The sequence below is a fragment of the Glycine max genome, chromosome 12, assembly GCF_000004515.6.
Source record: "Glycine max cultivar Williams 82 chromosome 12, Glycine_max_v4.0, whole genome shotgun sequence".
NCBI classification, from domain to species: domain Eukaryota; kingdom Viridiplantae; phylum Streptophyta; class Magnoliopsida; order Fabales; family Fabaceae; genus Glycine; species Glycine max.
This window is the reverse complement of record NC_038248.2, coordinates 40,474,225-40,495,202: the sequence shown is the minus strand read 5'-3', so window position 1 is coordinate 40,495,202 and position 20,978 is coordinate 40,474,225. Positions and strand designations below refer to the sequence as shown.

General features: G+C 32.1%; 2 protein-coding genes and 1 non-coding gene across 3 annotated transcripts; 1 reads left to right on the top strand and 2 right to left on the bottom strand.

Moving 5' to 3' along the window:
- Nucleotides 1-7,493: 7,493 nt before the first annotated feature.
- On the top strand, nucleotides 7,494-11,502 carry LOC100810759 (ras-related protein RABA1b-like). The gene is made up of 2 exons (NM_001252726.2): nucleotides 7,494-7,894; nucleotides 10,653-11,502. Exons 1-2 carry the CDS (start codon nucleotides 7,674-7,676, stop codon nucleotides 11,083-11,085), a joined length of 654 nt encoding a protein of 217 aa, NP_001239655.1. The 5' UTR covers nucleotides 7,494-7,673; the 3' UTR covers nucleotides 11,086-11,502.
- A 734-nt stretch (nucleotides 11,503-12,236) lies between these two features.
- Nucleotides 12,237-12,309, bottom strand: TRNAE-CUC (transfer RNA glutamic acid (anticodon CUC)). The gene has a single exon. It is a non-coding gene; the product is annotated as a tRNA-Glu (tRNA).
- A 3,691-nt stretch (nucleotides 12,310-16,000) lies between these two features.
- LOC100809168 (alpha-1,3/1,6-mannosyltransferase ALG2-like) lies at nucleotides 16,001-19,942 on the bottom strand. The gene is given in 8 exon segments (NM_001254450.2): nucleotides 16,001-16,312; nucleotides 16,399-16,565; nucleotides 17,914-18,050; nucleotides 18,182-18,329; nucleotides 18,428-18,533; nucleotides 18,619-18,812; nucleotides 19,318-19,434; nucleotides 19,614-19,942. Coding segments are annotated over 8 exon segments (1,224 nt in total). The 5' UTR covers nucleotides 19,675-19,942; the 3' UTR covers nucleotides 16,001-16,018.
- Nucleotides 19,943-20,978: the final 1,036 nt, after the last annotated feature.

Sequence of the window (20,978 nt, the reverse complement as noted above, 5' to 3'; positions counted from 1 at the left end):
GACAAAAGAAAAAAGCAATAAGCAACTAGAAAGTGATGAATAATGACTGAGGGAGATTGGTTACTTATAAAAAAAGATAAGACGTTTAATATCATATATATTGTGGAAGTAGTGTGCTTGCACCTGAAAAAAGTGCATGATAGCGAGACACATATCTTGTTGTGTTATCGGGTACATGTACCTAACCTATCAAAACATTGAGACAATGAGATTTAGTTCTATAAGCTAGTAATCAAAGTAGGAAGTTCATTCTTTTAGCTCCAACCTGGTCAACTTGAGCTCTTAGATATTTATCAATTAGTACACACCCTTTTGTTCTATGTAGCACATTGATGTAATTAATTAGTGACTATTATTTCTCACTAATTTTTTCCTCGCACTCAAATAACTGGCGCAACACACACAACAAATTTGTTTTCATCATGAGGACACTTTGGAATTCTCAAAAATTGTAACTCTTGAGTGGCTGATTAGTAACAAATGATGGTAATAACTGAGGATTCGATTTGAGATTTCTTACACGACGTTTCTAGTGCCAAGTATGTAGATTTAGTCATTCCAACCAATTTTCCTTAACTTCGAACAAGTCAACCTTCAGAGGATATATGCAAAATTTCTCTGTAATCACTAATCAGTAACGAATCAACATTTCCTTTCCTTCCCCCAATTCTCAAATCTTGGGGAATTGGATATCTATACGCTTCGATTACCCACAAAACACTAGATTTTGCACAACTTAGTGGCAAAGTTGTTTTCAAAGAATATTACTAAAGGAGCACTATGCTTTTAAATTTTAATGTAATATAGTACCCCCAACATTCCTTTTTAATCTTATTGTGTGTGTCATAACTCTTAACTTGATGGATATAAAATCACTTTGATTTTAATGTGTGTTTGGATGGATGTTGGTAAAATTGATTTTGAATGGAATTGATCTTATAAAATTGATTTTGGTTAAAATTGATTTTAAAGTTATGTAATTTATGTTTTATTATAAAATCAAGTTAGGAATAAAATTCAATATAAAATTTTGGATCCAACACAAAAATTACTTAAAATTGTTTTATCTTATAATCAATTTTAAATTCTTATTCAACGTGAAATCAAACACATAGAAATGTACCCAAAATTAATTCTGGCCAACGCCAAACTAAACACATACTTAATCACTCTAGGGTAGCTTAGAGTTAGTTTCCTTTCTTGTTATTGTTTTTTTTTTAAGTTGACTCATTTTTTGTTTTTTTTTTTTTCGAGCTCCTCGTTCTTAAGACTCAATTACCTAATTCATTAATATTAAGAAAAATGGTTAATTTAATTGATAGTAATAAAGTTATCTTAAATTTATAAATTTTTTTCAAAAACTATCATGGTAATTAATACTTCTCTCTTTTTTAATTGTTTGTCAATACATTTTTTTTAATTTAAATTAAAAATATTTCTAATTTAAAAATAATTAATACAACAAATATTATAGATGAGTTCTTATAAAATGAAATAAATATAGGAATGGATCTCAGTTAGTAGTTTTTATCTTTTCTGTTATACACACAACTCACATCTCACGTATAAATACTTTACTCATCCATGAATCCATTCAGAATTTTTCCTTCTCAATATTATAACATAACTCATTGCTTGTAACTATTCTGTATTGTGTATCAGCGATACAAAGTCCAACAAAGGGTTGTTTTTAAAAAAGTTGTTCTGGGCTCCTATTCGGCCCACAAAATCAAATAAAATTTATTTGCTAACCCAAAGTTTATTAGACCCTGACTTCAATCAAATTCCCTTCATCACTTGAAAACCTTCTTAACACTACACAGGAGCCTATACATATGTGAATCACAAGAACATGACCGTGAACCGTAAGTGACAGAAATTGTAAAATCAAGAGATTTGATATTGATATTGAGAAATTTTTTAAACACTTTTATGCATGAAACACTATCGTGAGTCGTGACTCAACAAAAGTCTTATAAATAGGTAAATACTAACAGATGTCATTAGAATATTGTTTAAAGAAATTAAATAGAAATATTTTTATTGGATGACGAAAAATTGTGTTGTTTATGATTTTTTTTACACTCATATTATTTACACAATAAATATTTTTTCCTTTTAATGCTTTAACCAATGCCCTAAGACCATTGATTAGTAGAACTCTTATAAAAAAAATGTAAAATATACAATCTCTCTTTAATTATACTGGTTTGTTGGTCTCCTACATACAATATCTTGAGATTCATGATTGATTTTGGCTCATAAAAGATTACCTAAGATTCATAATTCTACCTTCTCTTTGATAACAAATCATCAAATGCAAACCATGCATCCTCATTAAATTTGCAATGATAGAGAATATATTACTCAAGATCACATCCTGGAGTAGTCTTTGTTTTGTACTTTGGTCTTCCTATTCTTACTCCAAAGTTGGGGAAGGGAATCCATTTTAAGTTAGCAACCAGATGAAAGAAAAGCATAAAGAAACACCAGTAATTTGCAGCGTCTTGTTGACTGTTCTAATAACAAAGTAATTCCTTATCAGTGACACAGACACGACCCACTTTGAATATTCTTCCTACTCTATATAGCTGCACAATGTTGTTGTAGGTGGTCAAAAGATCGTCTAAGTTCTAACTAATTGATATGTCACTGTGCACCTATTTCAAATTCTATTCCATGGCTAAAAGCACGAAAACTCAGCTTGGATTCTCTGCAGCAGTTCTGTCGTTTGCTACATGATCTTGGCTGTTGGAATAATTCAACGACCAATAAATTAACTTGGATTTTTTTATTGGAAAATGTTAGTAATTGGAGCTTACATCCTCCTTATCCCTCCAACCCTTAAGCAGTTAAGTCCCTCCCCTAACCTTCAAACCACCTTATGACTCCTGAAGGATTAACTCAGATAATCAATGGGTTAATTCAACACCAGACGATAAAACTGTTACATAATCGGTGAGACTTAAATCAAATTTTGACAGGAACTTCTATACTACAAGGAGGGAGTTATATGTTGGAATTTTTTGCCACTAACCAACATATATGATGACCTTTTTGCTTTACAAAAATTAATAATAAACAATTTTTCGTTAATGAACCTAAAACTTTAGCTTTAATAGTCTTGCTCTTAAGTTGGCCTTGAAGTGTTATATAGGATCTAAGTTCACAAAAAATTAGAAATGTATGATTTAAAGCAAGAAAGACAAAAGCTGTGAGTTACATTTTAAGCAAACGCTTATCCAGGACAAACTTTTAGTGTTCACATCAATATTCAAAAGAAAACAAGAATTAAGTTGGATCGTTTTATAATATGATAAATCATGAAAGTGCAGGAATTGTGGGAACATTGAAAAGTAAAAGGTTTCAAATATATAATATCTAGCTCACACACTGTCGTGTGCATACAATTGGACCCTGAAGCTGGAAAAGCTGTTCTCACATACCCTCTGGCGACTAAAGATCACATATTCTGAGAAAAACAAAACTTTATCCAAAGAGATTATCGTTGGCATATACACCTATTAGATACCTTTCAATTATGGTAAAGGTTATGGTCTCTCCAAATCTCCATAATATAAAAATCAATTATACATAGACTACGGAGAAATACAGAAACAGAAAAACAAAAGAAAAGAGAATTAATGAAAGTGCATAAATGTTTGTGTGTAGTATATAGGAGTACATTGAAGCATAATATTGGAGTTTTTCATTGGTTTCCGACAATCTGACCCTTATTTTTATTAGCAATGGCTTGGCTTTTGTATTGTGCTTGGTGTGAAGATGAACGAACATTGCTTGAAACTACACACAGTAATTCTCACTTCTGCTAAACTCAAACTATCTCTCTTGCACATGCCATATGTTCAATGTTACTAATAATTTAATGTCAATTTTTTTATTAATGTTATTTCTATAGAAATATCAACATTTATAGTAGTTCTATAGAAATGGCAACTTGTGGACTCAGGGTCAAGGAAGGATATAGGACTAGAAAAATAAATCACAGCTGAGTTCATAGAGTATGATAACTCAAACTAGGTGATAGCATGCCAACTATTGTTGGAAATTATATTTGACTACAAACTTGCCTTAAAGTTTTGGATCCATTGGGATGCACATCTTCCCTACTTCTTCCCTCGAACAAATGGGGCAAATGTGAAAAAAAGAAAAACGTAAGGCCAGTTTTGGCTTGAAAATAAAAATGGGAAAGCTCTTTCTACCTACCAATGGGAGGCAAGTTTCTTACTCTGTATTTGTAGGTAGACTATGCATTTAAGAGTGTTCTTTGTTTCACATCTCAAAGGCTCGAACAGTACAACACTCACTTGACACTTTTTATCTCTTGACTTTTTTTTTTCCTTCCTTTTTATCACTCACATTACTAATCTTATCAAACATTTCTCTCTTTTTACTTTCCATCTTTCTTTGAGATTCTGCACTCCTTGAATGTTAATGAACCATTTTTCTACATTTAAATGGAGAGCAAAAGACATCAATTGTATTAAGGTGAATTAAATGGCAGGGTTCAAAAGTTGCCTATAAATGATACAAAGATCTTCCATCACTTGAATTCTTGAAGCATCCAACAATTGAGTAGCATTCTATATTTCTAATACAAAAGAGGGGAAAAAATATTCTTCTCCCAAGTGGTTTTCCTAATGTGTATATTCTTATATTTTTAAGAGTATTATTTTTCATTAAGCAAAAGAAATTACAATATTTCAAGGCTAAAAAAGTGTAGGAATAACCAATATCACGAAGTGAAATTATTATTTTCATCAAGTGAAAGAAATTACAATATTTCTCCCTAAATATAAAAAGAGAACAATAATACTCTTTTTTTTAGCGGCCAACAAATTGATTCGCTTTTCTTAAAACATGGCACCATCAAACTTGCCCATCTTCAGAACAGAGTTGACGAATACGAAAATTTCTTTTATATCAACTTTAGTTTTAACTTCGTGATATTAATTATTCCCATACTAAATGCCTGTGAAAATTGAATGCTTGTTCACTCACGGTGGAGTTGTTAGGGGAGAGCCTACTAGCCAAGCACCAGCATTTTATTGCTCTTTTTAAATTTTGATCATCTATTAATGGCAACAAAAAGTTGGATAGCAAACTATTAGGTTAGTAAATCATATAAGTAAATGTTAACATAAATCTGACTATTTAGCAATAAGTTGATTTTTGAAAATTATCAATTTTTTGTAATAGAGATTATTAGTAAGATTAAATTTTTTATGTATAGACAAGCGCACCTATTACATTTGTTTTAGCATTTTGATCTATATTTTCTTATATTAGGGAAACTTTTACTTTTCTCTAGTTGCGGGGTATGCCCTGTTTATTGTTGGATTATTTTGGGTTTAATATAATTTACATTTTTTCCAGAAATGTTAACATAACAATGAGTAGGCTAGAAAAATGATAAAAGATTGGGAACGTGTGCAGCTGTAAGTCGTCTGAAACATTGTAATTAGAACAATGACTTATGTTTGGAAGTCGCATATTAAAATTTTATTGGCAGAAAAATACTTTTTTTCTACTTAACCAATAAACGTTGATAATTATATTAGTAAGTTTTGTTTGACACTCCCGAATTTGAATGCATCGTGCAATTTGCTTGAGAAAGAGATATTTTTTCTCTCTTTAATATAGATTCTCACCCTACTCCAAAAAAACTTTGGACTCATATTGTTGATTGAAGTTATGTTATATCACTCCGAAATAAAAATAAAGCTGTAAGTACAATTTTTTGAAGTCAAGCTGACTCTATCTTAAATATCTTGGTAGCATTAAACAAAGATGACGCTAAAATTAAAACGTAGCGTCAGCTTGATCAACATTATGTGATTTCTATATTAAAACATGAAAAAAAGGTTACATTGACATTATATTGATCTAGCTGATGTTACTGGTGTTGGTGACGCTACTATTTCAACTCTAAATATTTATTGTAGTAATCTTCCCTTCCAACATAAACAAATAATATATTACAGTAGATTTTTTCATGCCTTTTCCCAACTACTTTAATCCACTCCAATGTACTAATCTTATAAAAATCAAACGTTTTTTTTTCTTTCTTGAAGGCATAAAAAGCAAACGATATCAATACAATATTTTTTAGGACTATATCAAGTTTGAATAGAAGGATATCGAGTCTGAAGTTCTCGTTTCGAGCCATTAGATTATTCGAAATGTCGGCGTTATCAATACAATGTTAGTTTTCGTTGTTTTAAATAATAACGTATAGTTGAAAATACTAATGAAATATTGGATTTCTAACACATCGATACTTTTTCAATAAAAAATACACATCAATAATTTTGAAACAAAAATGGAAAGAATAATACATCAATAAATGTAACTGACGGAATTCTTAAAAATGAGTTTGAAGATGTTAGAGAAAAAGATATTGATTTGTGAATATTAGGTCATCCTTTGCTTTGTTGTTTTGTGTTAATAAAATATCTTGGTGCATACTCAATACTCATACTATTAATCAAAAGAGTGATTTAGAGATAATACAATACAATTCAAGTTTTTGGTCTGTATAACGTGTTTGTTAAAATTTTTGAGGATCTTATAAGTTCTTTTGATTACATTATAAGTTACTTTCCTCAATAAAATTTTTGAGACAATTTTTTGAATAAAGATAGCTAAAATCAATGAATTTAAGCTATCCCACACATGCTCAACTATTAAGTTTTTTTTTCTCAATTTCTTTTTCACTAATTTATTTGAATTTTTTTTATCCTTTTATTCAATTTTATTTGTAATGATGATAATTAGGATATCTGATTTTTCGGTGGGCTCCCGAAGTATTTCACAAGTTTCAGTCTATTGGACCAATTGTGAAATTAATCTTTTATTCTAAGTGTAATCTTATTTAAAATTTATTGTTCCAAAGTAAGGAATAGGCTGTAGGAATTAAACCTAAATGATCAAGGCTTTTCTCATAAATTCAATATGTATTATTAATTGAGTTACACTTACGGAGTTGAATCTAAAAACTCAAGATAAATCACGAGACTTAAAAACACTTATAAAAATACTTATATATTATCTATAAGAAATTCAACTCACGTTTCTTTTCTTTTTTGTTCAATTTAAAAATATTTGACCTATTTTAATATTACTAATTATTATGAAAAAATGAACACTGAATGGTATTTTTTTTATTATTATTATTATGAAATTTGGAGTTTTACTTTTTTATTATTATTTTGTTTAATGTCAAATTATTATTTTTTTGTCATCAAGAAGATATTTGAGGTTTCTTGTTTAACATTAAATTAATTCCCTAGTATCAGATTGACTCATTTTATGATAAATTGATATTTTTAATTATGACTTAATTTCCTAATCAAGAAAATAGAATTCAACCCCAAACCTTAATTAAAACATCCAAATACCAAATCACTTCTAAAACTACGGAAAATAAAAGTACAACATCGAGTCCCAACTCCAAAACGTCAGACTAGTCTCACATGTACGTGCGAATCAAAACAAAGACAAAAAATAAAAATAAAAATCATGAGTAGTGGCGCTTTTTTAAGCGTTTTCACACTCTCCACTCTTTCTTTCTTCCTTTCCTTCTTTTCACTACTTGTCTCTTCCCTTTTTCTTTCCAGAACAACAGAACAACAGAGCAAAAAGCTCCACCAATGGCGGGTTACAGAGCCGACGACGACTACGACTACCTCTTCAAGGTGGTCCTCATCGGCGACTCCGGCGTGGGCAAGTCCAACCTCCTCTCGCGCTTCACCAAGAACGAGTTCAACCTGGAGTCCAAGTCCACCATTGGCGTCGAGTTCGCCACCCGCACCTTGAACGTCGATTCCAAAGTCATCAAGGCCCAGATCTGGGATACCGCAGGCCAAGAAAGGTTTTTTCCCCCCCTTCTCCCACATTATTGCTAGATCATGCTTAATGAACTAATGGGTACCCCAGTTTCATGTCCAAAACCCTTCTCTTTAATGGTGGAAAATTGTGGCCAAAAAATGTTTTTTTTAAGGGTTGGTTTTGTTGGGTGGATCTGATTTTGTTGGGCCGGCTGTGTTTTATTGTTTACTTAACCGGGTCGAATGATGTCGTGTGATCCATGTAGTCGACCTTATCTAGTGGGATATGACCTTGTTGTTGTTGTACAATTGGGCGGATCGTGATCTTGTGTGGAAGTTTGCTTTAATTTAAGTAATGTGAACAGTGAAGTGTGTGTTTTATGTAATTAGGTTAGTGAGTGAAGTGAGTGTTTTGTGGAATTAGGTTAGTGAATGAAGTGAGTGTTGTTGTTGTTGTTGCAGATTTGGTTTTGTGGAGTCGGTGGGGATTTGTGTTTTTGAGATCGGGAGTGGAAGTGGGACCTGCAACGAGGAGGTAGTGTTTTGAAAATGAAATGAACCGGATGTCATTGATGTCATGTGGAATGTGGATTCAATTTTTGATGTGCTGTTGGTGTGAAATGGGAAATAGATTATTGCCTGATGATGTGTTGTCGTTTTGTTTTATGGGTTTGGCATCTCATGTGAGTGTGAGTGTGTTGACACGGTCAAATTTATTAAATGTGGCTTCAACATTGGATTGGATGATTGTTTGGAATTGGAACTCATGAATTTGTTTCGTTTATGAGGTTTCAAAAGTAGAAATATTTGTAACGCTTGAATTTGAAATGCATCGAATGGGAAGATCATTGAATTCAGTTGTGCTTGACTGGTGTTAATTGATATTTGACTAGATTTTACTACATTTGGGTCTTGTGATGGATCATGTACAAGCAATGCTTCACAGCACAGACTGTCCTTTAGAAAAGATAATACTGTTGTGTACCAGCAATTTTCCGTTTTGCTATTTTGTTCAATATCTGGTTGTCTCTGTCTGATGGATGTTGGTTAGTAGTTTATTGTTAATAAAATATTGATCTCCTTGTGCTAACTTAAACTATTTATACTCTATTTGTCTGTATGTGGATATGCTCATTGTGCTTAGTTTTAAATTTTATACTATTTTATTCTATTTTTAATATTATTTTCTTTATGAGCTGACCTTGTAATTATTGCACCTATCTCTTTGTTTGAGATCTTAGTTCTACGGGTAAGCCTTATGTTGAACTTTGGCTTTTGCAGTTTTACCTTATGGCTTGGGAAGGATTTAGAATGTGTATCTATGTGGGTTGTGTGGGTTTTGATCATATGTGATCTCAGCTGAATTTGGGCCTGGTTGTTGCTAAATAGAATCATGCATGCCTTGATTAAGCACATGCCAATAGAAATTGATTGTATGCTTTTCATTATGTCATGTGAAAGATCCCTTGAAAGGGTCAGTTTTGACCTTTTTTTTTGGTTACCTACTAGAGTAATTCATCATACTCCTTGTTGACATCATTGTATTTTATGGGTACTCTGGTGAGGTTGATGAGCCTTATAAAATAAACAAGTTCTGTTTTATACTCAAGGAAAATGTGTCTGGTAAGCTTATAGGTTGAGTTGCTGACATCAATGATATTTTAATCACTCTCATAGTCATACTTGCCATTGTCATTACATATACGTGTCCGATTTGAACAACCAACATAATGGTAAAAATTTGGTTAAATTACTAAGTAGGTCTCTAAACTAGTTGGAATTTGGAAATTTTCAAATAGGTTCCTAATTTTTTTTTATTGAGTCCCTAGGGTATTTAAAACCGTTATAAATTGTCATTTTGTGGTGGTTTTAAGTTGCTAAAAACTAGCCCCAGGGACTTACTTTTTTAGTTTAGGGATTTGATTAAAAAGTTAGTCTAGGGACGAATTTGAAAATTCCCAAATTAGTTCAGAGACCTACTTAGAAATTTAACTCAAAAATTTATATTACAGTGACAACATTTTGGCCCATAGTTCTATTTAGCATCAACTATCCCTTCAAGAGTTCAACAAACCATAGATCTTTATTCATCAAATTTTTTCTTGAAAATATTCTGCATTTCTCCCCTTCCTCCCAAACAAAACACTTCTACCACTGCCTCTGCTGGTAAGAATAAAGTACTGTTGACATTTTATTACTGATGTCACTGGAGACCTTGTAATTGACTGAAAGTATGTCTATTGGAAACTTGATTGTTGCATCTGAAAGGCTGAAATGACATAGAGAACAACACTAAAAGCACCTATAAAACTATATCTAAGGTTTGTCCTATAATATATTCCATGAAGGGTTAGAAGCCTTCATTTTTATCTCATTTTCTATTGCTATAATAAAACTCTAATTCATTGGTTGAGATACTTGTTTGAAATATGATATATAAATTAAATTATTAGCAGTGAACATTTTAGGTATGCACTTTTCAGTCCTTTTTATATGCCTCACTGACTTTGTATTGACCCTAATGTTTGTTTAAAGGAGTTGTCTGATATGTGATTATCCTACTTACAAATGTCGGGTATGGTAATGGAACTGCAGTCTTATTAAAGTTTGTTACCAATATCACGATTGTGGCTTGTCTTGGTTTCTGTGCTTTTGCCTTGTGACCAACTTAATGAATGCAGTTTTGCTTTGTTGCTTAACAACCCATTGTTTAGATTAATCACGTGTAACAAGTTAACCAAGTTTGTAAATTGACTTCCCACCAACTTGCATCTTGATAATTTAAACTGTTTCTCTTTGTAGGTATCGTGCGATCACCAGTGCTTACTATCGTGGGGCAGTTGGTGCACTTCTTGTGTATGATGTCACTCGCCATGCAACATTTGAAAATGTTGACAGATGGCTGAAAGAATTGCGGAACCACACAGACGCCAACATTGTTGTGATGCTAGTTGGCAACAAATCAGACCTTCGTCACCTCGTAGCGGTGTCAACTGAAGATGGGAAGTCCTATGCTGAGAAAGAATCACTTTACTTCATGGAAACCTCAGCTCTGGAGGCTACTAATGTAGAGAATGCATTTGCTGAAGTTCTGACTCAAATCTACCGCATTGTTAGCAAGAAAGCAGTAGAGGGGGCTGAAAATGGAACTGCATCTGTGCCTGCCAAAGGAGAGAAAATTGATCTGAAAAATGATGTGTCTGCTTTGAAGAGAGTTGGTTGCTGCTCAAGCTAAAATTGGAAAACATAGTTCAATTGGTTGGTATCGGCTCTGTTGTATGTGTAATATTCTGAGAAATACGAACTAGAAGAAAAGTGAAATTTAATTTGTCATAGCATGTTAGACTCTTTGTGTAACCTTAAAAACTAAGTTTGGTGTTTCAATAGGAGCTGCTGGTGAAGCAAGTTGATTGCTAGTCTTACTTGTAGTGCTGTTATTGTTTTTGAAATGTTTTCACATGCAAAGTGGTTCAAGCTTGGAATTAATTGAAGCTATTGCTTAATTTAAGTTTTTGTGTAGTTTTCTGTGGTGGTTATGGTTCAACGATTTAGACTTTTTGGAAGAATCACACAAGTATTATAGGAATAAGTTTCTAACCCTGGGGTTATTTGATATAAAATAGAAATGTTAAACTAATAAAGCTTGTTTGAGAGGAAAAAATAGGGAGTTATTTTGTGGAATCTACAGAAAAATATTTTTATCCTAAATTGGAATGAAATGGGAGGGAAATTATCATTTTTTTGTTTTTTTTATATATATTTTTAAAACAATAAATGAATATTCAAGAGGTGTAGAGGATTTGACAGACTGCTAGTTCTTTTTAATTTTATAACTCTTGGTGCATAATGCATTGTCGTTTTTAGTTGGCGAAGTGATTTGTGATTTGTCTAATTATTTGAGCAGAAACAGAGTGGAAAGAATAGGAGAGATATGAAACAGAAATGTTAAACAATTATGTTAAGACAAATAATAGTGTAACGTTTTTTCAAACAATTAAGAGGTTAGTGTAGGGATACAAAAAAAATTAAAGGGTTTTGTCAATCTCACAAATAGTATAATTTACTCAAAATTATGAAAAATTTATATTGTAAATAATTATTTTAATTTAAATAAACAAGACTTTTTTTTATGTTTATAAAGTAATTTTGGGAAATACTACTATTATTTTAAGTAACTAATGAAACAATCACAAAATGCCACTTAGGTATTTAGAGATATGGATAGTAAATTGTATATTTAGGAAATGTATTATTTTTTTGAAAGCGGAAATATATTATTTTAGGAAACAATTTGTAAAACATGCATAAAGCCACTGCGAAATTCGGATTAAATCATCAAAACATGGAGAGAGAGAGAGAATTATAAAACTTAAAAAGCAAAAGAATTTCCGTTGCCGGGACTTGAACCCGGGTCTTTCGGGTGAGAGCCGAATATCCTGACCAACTAGACTACAACGGAATACTTGAATATGCTATGGGTTTAAATTTTAATAACTAATGACATATAGTTCTAAATCAGATTTTTCTGTAGAGATAGAATGAGGGAGGACAAGACAGGGACCCTTGGGGGAGTGATGACCCGCATGTTTGTCCTCTCAAATGCCTTTCTTCTTTTTTGTTTATTTCAATCTTCAATTTATTTTAAAAGGACTAGCTAATTGATAAATACAAACAATATACTTTATATTGATTTTCTATGGCTAATGTAGTGTAATAAGGAGTACAAGTATTAATTCCTTCTTGTAAGAAGAGTTATTAGAATGCATTTGCTGGTAGAAAGCTCCTTATATTAGAGCTGATGTTATAAGGTATGTACTAATACTCTTCCAACTTTTCTATGGTTCATAGGTAGTATATGGTGAAGCTTGTAATCATTGATTTCTTTAACAGATATTACTGTAGGAACTAGACATTATGTCTATAATGTTAATTTCTCCAAAATAGTTCATAGATTCCATGTGTTAGCCTTTAATTTATACATTTTTTTCCCATTCCTGGCTTTCTGAAAGTATTCATTTATTCCAAGCAATGGGTTGCCTATATTTGATTTTGATGAATTTTGTAAAACACTAAGAAGGCACAACATGCCAAATAAACTTTATCAAGGGCAAATAACCTCTTGCTTCGAATAGAATACAGGGTGTTGAAACTTTTTGGGGGGCTTTGTTTGTGCCAAGTGTGATTGTTTCTTGATAATATGGCTCTAAAAATCCTCATGGTCCCAAGAGAATATCTTTTGGGGCTAATTTGTAATAGTGTTGTTAATTAATTAACATGTGTATTAATAAAAATGGAGCACTGATTTATGATTTGAAATAGTACCCTAGACTAAGGCTTCATTTTTCATACAGTTGCTTGTGGAAGTTTACGTTTATTCTGGGTCATAGTTTTAAATTATGGTTGGCAATGTAAAGCTTTTCGACTCACTGCAACCGTATTGCGGTGATCGTAATTGTGGCCACATCAATCACATTTTCCCGCTATTCCCTGCATCGCAAGGGTTTTTTATTCATCGCAACCACACTGCAGCCGCAATTTAAAACCATGTTCTTGGGATATTGGTAGTATAAAGACTACAAGGCACTACTTTGTACATCATAACTAGTTCCCCGATTCTGATCTCCCTTTCATGAATGAATTGTTCCTCTGGTTGTAACATTTTTCATTTTATGAAAAAATTTCTACATTGTCAACACAAAGTGTGATTTAGTGATTGTTGTAATCTAACCTATGAAGCACCGACACCGATACGGACACCGGACACGACACGAACATGGACACGTGGACACCTGTAATGTCTCAAAATATAGAACGTAATACGAGTGTCATATCGGTGTCGGACACTGACACGAACGCGTGTCGGACACCGGACACGACAAGGGAATGGAGTGTCCATGCTTCATAGAATCTAACTGCTCCAACCATTTTACTTTTCAGGCATTTATGTTTCTCTGTAGAACTTTATTCATATCCATTCAACTTATAAGAATTAAAATGAATTATGTAATATTGCGGAATTATTTAGCTTCAGTTTGTCCTAAGCCTTTCAAAGAGACTCCATTGTCAATCAATATTTTTATTTTCTTCAATGTAAATCATGTTGGATCATAAAGTTCAAGTGCATTTTAGCTCTACAAGAGAATTCATACTTCCTGACCAATTAATAAAGATGCTAAAAGGTGTGGTTGTTAAGAAGTATTCAATATCTTCTATAAAGTGTTATTAATTATTTAAGGATGATTTTATTTTTATAACCTGAAGACAATAAAAGTTTTACTTTTTTGTTTAACAATTTTATATTATTAACCAGTGCCATAAAAACACTCAAAATAATAATAACTATAATAAAGGGACATCCTTGTGTGCTTCCCTGATAAAAGGCCTCCAAGCAGCTCTGCTGGAACATAGTAAATCTCCACCTCTTCAACTTTCAAAGAGTCATCCACCTGTATAGACAAATTAAACCTCATGAGTCATGATTGTGATAGAGCCTTATGTAAAAAAAATTTACGACACATCACTAACTGTCAATACTAGGTGGAAAATTTTGTTTTACTAGGAGAAGATATAAAAACAGAAATGTTAAACAATTATGTTAAGACAAAAATAATAGTGTGATGTTTTTTCAAACAATTAAGAGGTTAGTGTAGAGATAAAAAAAAAATTAAAGGATTTTGTCAATCTCACAAAAACTCAAGAGGTGTAGTATAACTTACTCAAAATTATGAAAAATTTATATTGTAAATACTTATTTTAATTTAAATAAACAAGACCTTTTTTATGTTTATAAAGTAATTTTGGGAAATACTACTATTATTTTAAGTAACTAATGAAACAATCACAAAATGACACTTAGGTATTCAGAGATATGGATAGTAAATTGTATATTTGGGAAATATTTTTTTTTTGAAAGCGGAAATATATTATTTTAGGAAATAATTTGTAAAACATGCATAAAACCACTTCGAAATTCAGATTAAATCATCAAAGCATGCATAAGCGGGTCTTGTGTGAAAGCTCCATATCTCCCATGACTTTATAGCATTTTGCACTATCTCCTCCAATGATCCTTCTGGCCACTCCTGCAAATATGCAAATACAAAGTGAACACAATCTAGAAAGAGAGCGAGAGAGAGAAAGAAAGGGTAAGAGGGTATGGTGGTTGTTGCACCTTGGTTCTTCTTTCTTCAAAAAGCTTGTTAACAGCTTCATAAGTGGGAGGGCCACCATGTCTCCACTGGATGTTATCAGGTTCATCATGCAAAAAAGACCTATACTTGTCTTTGGCCATGTCAAATTATGCTAGAGATTATAGATAAGAAAATCAACAGCTATAGTAGTAGCATATCATGGTGTGCAACATGAGTTCTTATATAGACCTTTCTCATGGCCTCATACTGAATCATTAAGATAAGGTTTCATTTTCTTTACTTGAATTTCTGAAACATAATTATTTTTTTGTCAGGCTTCTTAAATAGCAACTTAATATGGATCTGAACAAATAAAATTTGGTCAGGCTTATTTTGTTTTTTTCCTATAAATTTCAACTAATACTGTGTTCAAAAGAGTGCCATAGAGATGTGTTGCTAGCATTTATCTTTCTAGAAAAGATAGATTTAACTTTTGGGTGAGTCGATAATAAATTGCTTCCACACCCCGACATCGTGATATCTTATAGTAATTAACTCCAAGTCTCTCCAATTCTGTTTATATCAGTTATTGAAGTTAAGAAACCTGAGAATACATAGAAGCAAACGAGTTAAAGTTTTTATAAAAGTTGTTTATATATATATATATATATATATATATATATATATATATATATATATATATATATATATATATATAATTAAAACTAAGGTAGCATTGCCTAAAACAAACCGAGGTAACATTTAGCAAAAAAAACTTAAGGTAACATAACAATTAAAAAAAGTAACTTTCCTATTATTGTAAGAATATATCCAAAAGGAGCAAGACTTGGAACATTGAACATGTCATCATCTCTGATTCAGATTTACATGGTATATTGGTATAAAATAAAAATTATCTTGAAAATAGAACTTGTAGCAAATAGTTAACTAAGCCACTAAAATCTGAACAGCAAGTTGAATGGTCACCAATTGCAGTTAACAATTAGAGGGCAAAAATCATGCTATCCAATGTCAAACTCAATCCTCCTTTCCCCGGTGAATGTCAACTAGATATCTATTTAGATGCTGGCCAAATGACTTTGTAGAGAATGACTCAGCAACATGCCTCCTAGCTTCTCTCCCCATTCTTTCTGCCTCCTGGGGATCATTTATGAGCTTAGCCATTGCTAAAGAAAACTCCTGTGGTGTAGGATCACAAAGGAATCCCGTTACACCATTCTTAATTGACTCCACAGGGCCACCACTATTGCATGCAATAACAGGTTTATAAGCTGCCATTGCCTCCAAAGGAACAATGCCAAAGTGCTCATCCTGCATCAAAGATCTTTATGTAAAACTCTCTTCTTCATTCAGTTTCTACCAATTGTCAGGAATCATAATTTGGAAGGTTTACATACCTTTGGCGTGTAAAGGACACACAAGCATTCAGAAAGAAGTTCATTCCTTTCAGCTGTAGAGCAAGACGTGATGAATCTTATTTTATTAGAGACTCCTTCCTTTTCAGCTAAATCTTTAAGCTCTTCTAAGTATTCCACATTCTCCTTCAACCGTTTATCAAAGCCACCTGGCACAATTTATGACAATAAGGTTTTTAATCATTGAATGTGCACAAATGCTTCAAAGTGAAATGAATGAGTCATGCATGGGTTGTTCAAACTTAAGACCCAGCAGCTCTACCTAGAAAATACATTAATAAATTATAGTAGAATGTCATACGAAGGCCTTCAAATATAACTAAACCTAACACACCAAGCAAGTGGAAATCAATAAATTTCTAACTCGAAGACTTGAATTGACAGGTACCAAAAACTTACACTCATAGTGATAAATTCTGACAACATTCAAAGATCTTTAATAAAAAAATTATTTGCTTAAATACAAGGAAGATGTTCCTGTATATTGATCCTCCAAGCTTGCACAACAGAGTGCTTGCTTCCTTGCACTTGATTGCCAATTTTTATCAGCATATACTAATGGATCACATCCAGACAGCTTAGCAAAAGGTGTTTTAATCGTGTTATTAACAGATACTAAATGCCTTTCAACAAGATTTGCTCATCGTTTTCTGCTCAAAATTTGTACAAATACACTTCACTGTCAGTCTCAGATAAAAATAAATAGGTGCTATTCTATGTTAAATGTTATATCATATAAAAAAAATCAATATTTTCTCTGTAATATTATGTTATTCTGATTCACTATCCCAGAGAAGTGTTGATGACTTATAGTGATAAACAAACCAAATGAAATTATTTTCACATGATCTAAATTTCCTTGTTTAAAACAATATGAAAATCTAATTCTTAAACAGATAAGGTTTGTAACCTTGTCATAACTATGCATTTCACCTTTCATTTGATGGCAAAGAACTTAAAATTTTTATAAAAGAACTTTCTGTCACCAGATAATGGTTAATAAACACCAATCTAGTTAAGTAATTATAATAGAAAATAAACTTAATGCACTTTCCACGACAATTATGAAAAGGTCCAGTAAGAAGAACATTGACAAATCCCAGATACACCTGTTTGAGAAATGATTGCATCACAAGGTTTAATAAGAAACAAATTGACAAATCCCAGATCATGAACCTGTTTGAGAAATGATTGCATCACAAAGGCACACTAGATAATTTACACATAAACTGCAAGATTGAGCAGATTCTGCAGAACAACAAAGTCCCTTGAAGAGAATAGAAGAGTTTTGAAACTTAACTACAAACCAAACATAACTTTCATTTAAAATAATATCTTATATCTTGAAAATGAAGACACCACCATACCAACTCCAGTATGAGGCACATGCATCAGAAGTCAGAACAGATACTCCAGTCCCATGACAATTAGTATGCACATAACGTTACCATAATATCTATCATCAGAAGCACAGAGCCATAAACAAAACATGCTCACCTGCAATAGTCAAAGAAGCATTAGTAATATCTTTATGCTTAAGAACTCCTTCGGGTGAGTTAAGCATAGCAAAAGCTGAAATAGCTAATTGTATATTCTTCTTCCTTTCAAAGCGATTGATGGAAAGAAAATTCAGCCTACAACAGAAGAAACAAACCAAATTAAGACTATGATTCTATACATGAAGTTTGTAAAATTGGATATAAGAATTAGCTACATGCATAATCTCATAAAGCATCAACCATATATCTACAAACATGTCATTTACTTAAAGGAACTGGGTTCATTGAACTGATCCACATTAACCGCTGGATATAAAACAGCTGGTCGAATTCCTTTAGCATCTAGATACTTAAAAGTATTTGCAAAAGTAGATGCAGTGAACTTGCTGTTAACAAGTATCAAATCAGCCATTCCTGCAATTCGGCAAAGCTTAATAAGATGCATGATTCAACATGTACACTAGAAAATATATTCAGAGGGGAAAAAAATAAAGCAAGGATGCAAGCCAAACCAGTTGTTATTTCTTCTGCAAGGTCTATTGGTTTTCGATACATTCTCCTAATGAAAGTTGAATGTTGAGCCAGCAACAAGTCTGGAAAATGGCAGTAGAATACAACCTACCAAAGAAAATGAAACAAGTAAGAATTGAAGATGTCAGAACTTAAATTCACATATGATTTCTTTTTCCTCCTCTTTGGCTACCTTTGTTGATCTTTTGAGTTTCAAGATGGGAATAACCACAGAGACTTGATCTGCCAGGATAACATCAAATGAATGCCACATGAAAAGTACACAGAAAGCAACAAATAGGCACCGAAGGTATGCACACAATGCATGAAGACGGTAGAATATATGCCGGGGAAGAAAGGAACCATGCACAGTAACTGGAAAGGTGCCTGAAACAGTCACAAGTCAAAACCATGTTTTAATGGCAATGCTATTTCTTTATAAAGAACAGAAACACATCTCTGTGTGTGTGTGTGTGTATATGAACATAATCAATTCTCATCAGATGTTAAACTTTTTTACTTACACCACTTAACAACTTTTTGTAAAATGCAAAATTAATCAATCTAACTGTTGAATTGAAAGTTCTTATAAAGTAGATCATGTTTATAAAATTTTATACAAATGAAGAACTATTGCTACTTTATCACACTACTTGTTTTAGACAGATAATATGTTATTTAAAGTATAAGTAAATGTGCATTGCTAGATAACATAACAAATGTTCCATTTATGTGGAATTTGATAAACATGATTAGAAAGATAACATACCACCAGTTAGATTGATTAAAAATTTGTATTCTAGAAGTTATTAAATGGTGTAAGTAGAAAAGTTTGACACATGTGGTCAATCGATTTTGCCACACACACACACATTCATATAGAGAGGTTCACCAGCAACAGTTTCCTCAAAGCATCTGTTTTTATCATGATGTGCAGTAAAAACATGAACTTTATGGCCTTGGGACGCAAGCTCAACGGCAGCATCTACAATCAATCTCTCAGCTCCACCTAAAAAAACAATCACAAGGTAATGGGAAATCAACTACAGTCAACAGGGAACATAGCAGAATATAGTTTCATCAAACCAAAAAATTTTGTTTTAAACAAATTAAATTAGTGGAAATTCTATAAATTGTTGGGTTTTAATTTGAATAGAATGGAAAGCAATGGGGAGAGTGGTTATTTACCTATGCCAAGATCTGGGTGAATTATTGCGATGTTAAGTTTTGAAGTTGCTCCCTTCGCCATGTCGAGGGTAAAGATTGGAACTTTGAGGTGAAAATAACAAACCCAGAAATCGTTCGCCAGCAGCTACGGCGTTATGGCGGTGGCGGAATCCGAAGGGTGAAGGGGTCCTAAAAACCCTTGTTTCGAATGAGGGGCAAACGTCGTCGTTTGGAAGCACCTCGAAAATGACTTTGACGTGTCCGTTCAACCGAAATTGGTCAATTGAGAAGGGGGAGACGGAAAATTTGGGTGCCAAGTAAAATTGTCAAATTGATTTTTATTCAATTTCAAAGTTTAAAACTAAGGTGACCTTTTATAATTAAAAATAAAATAAAAAATCTTAAAGTAAAGAGACTATATTTTATTTTTGAAGGATTATTAATATCTAATAATTTTATGGAAAAAAGTTATCCACAGATAATATAAAATTTTTTATAATTTTTTAATCACATCTTATTATATATCATAAATTTATTAACTTTTAAAATAATTATCTTTAAATATTAATTTATAATTAAATCTCAAAAACAGTACATATACATTAAACTCTAATTTTATTATTTTAAAGAAATTAGAAGTAGTATATTTTACTCTTCTTCAAATAAATAAAGTATAAAAGTAAATGATAATTTGGGTATGAATATGCAAAAAGATGATAATTTAGTATTTCAACAACAAAATTTTTTTTAGTATATGAAGGTGTAAAAGTGTGAGAATTTTATGATAAAGTTTATAGGATGATTTTATTATTAAATATTATTGTTTAATGATCAATTTAATAATAAGTTATATTTTTTAAAATTAAATTGATAATAAATTATAAAATTTAAGAATTAATTTATTATTTAATTATACGAGTGTAACATAATTATTATATTATTTTTTTACGTATTAAAATAAAATTAAAAATTTTATTCAATCAAATTTTCACCGGTTTATACTTGGGTAATTCACAGTCAAAATAGTCATTTATCCCTTAAATAAATATCCCTTAAATTAAATAAATGAAAATAACCAGTTTTACAAGAAAAGCTTTATAACTTACAAGCCCTTACTGAAGTGCAAAGATAGCGAGCGAGCAAGGCAGCTAGTGAAGAGAAGTGAGTTAGTAGCAGTCATCGGCGGCGGAGAGAGATGACCGGAGAAGAGATTTCCGGCCCCGCCGGCCCCAAGCTCCTCCGTCTCGTTTCCTTCGTCGGCGCCGCAGGTAATCCAATTCCGTCTCTCTCTCTCTCTCACACACACACACATTTTCCTCTGTTAGTTACTTGCATCGAATTTAAAACGAACCCTTTCAGTGATCTGCACCGCCGCAATCAACAAGT

Bases quoted from the DNA above. Each gene is read 5' to 3' on its own strand.
- LOC100810759 (NM_001252726.2), top strand. From the start codon at position 7,674: ATGGCGGGTTACAGAGCCGACGACGACTACGACTACCTCTTCAAGGTG. The intron at 7,895-10,652 runs GTTTTTTCCCCC...TTCTCTTTGTAG, and splicing joins GATACCGCAGGCCAAGAAAG to GTATCGTGCGATCACCAGTG.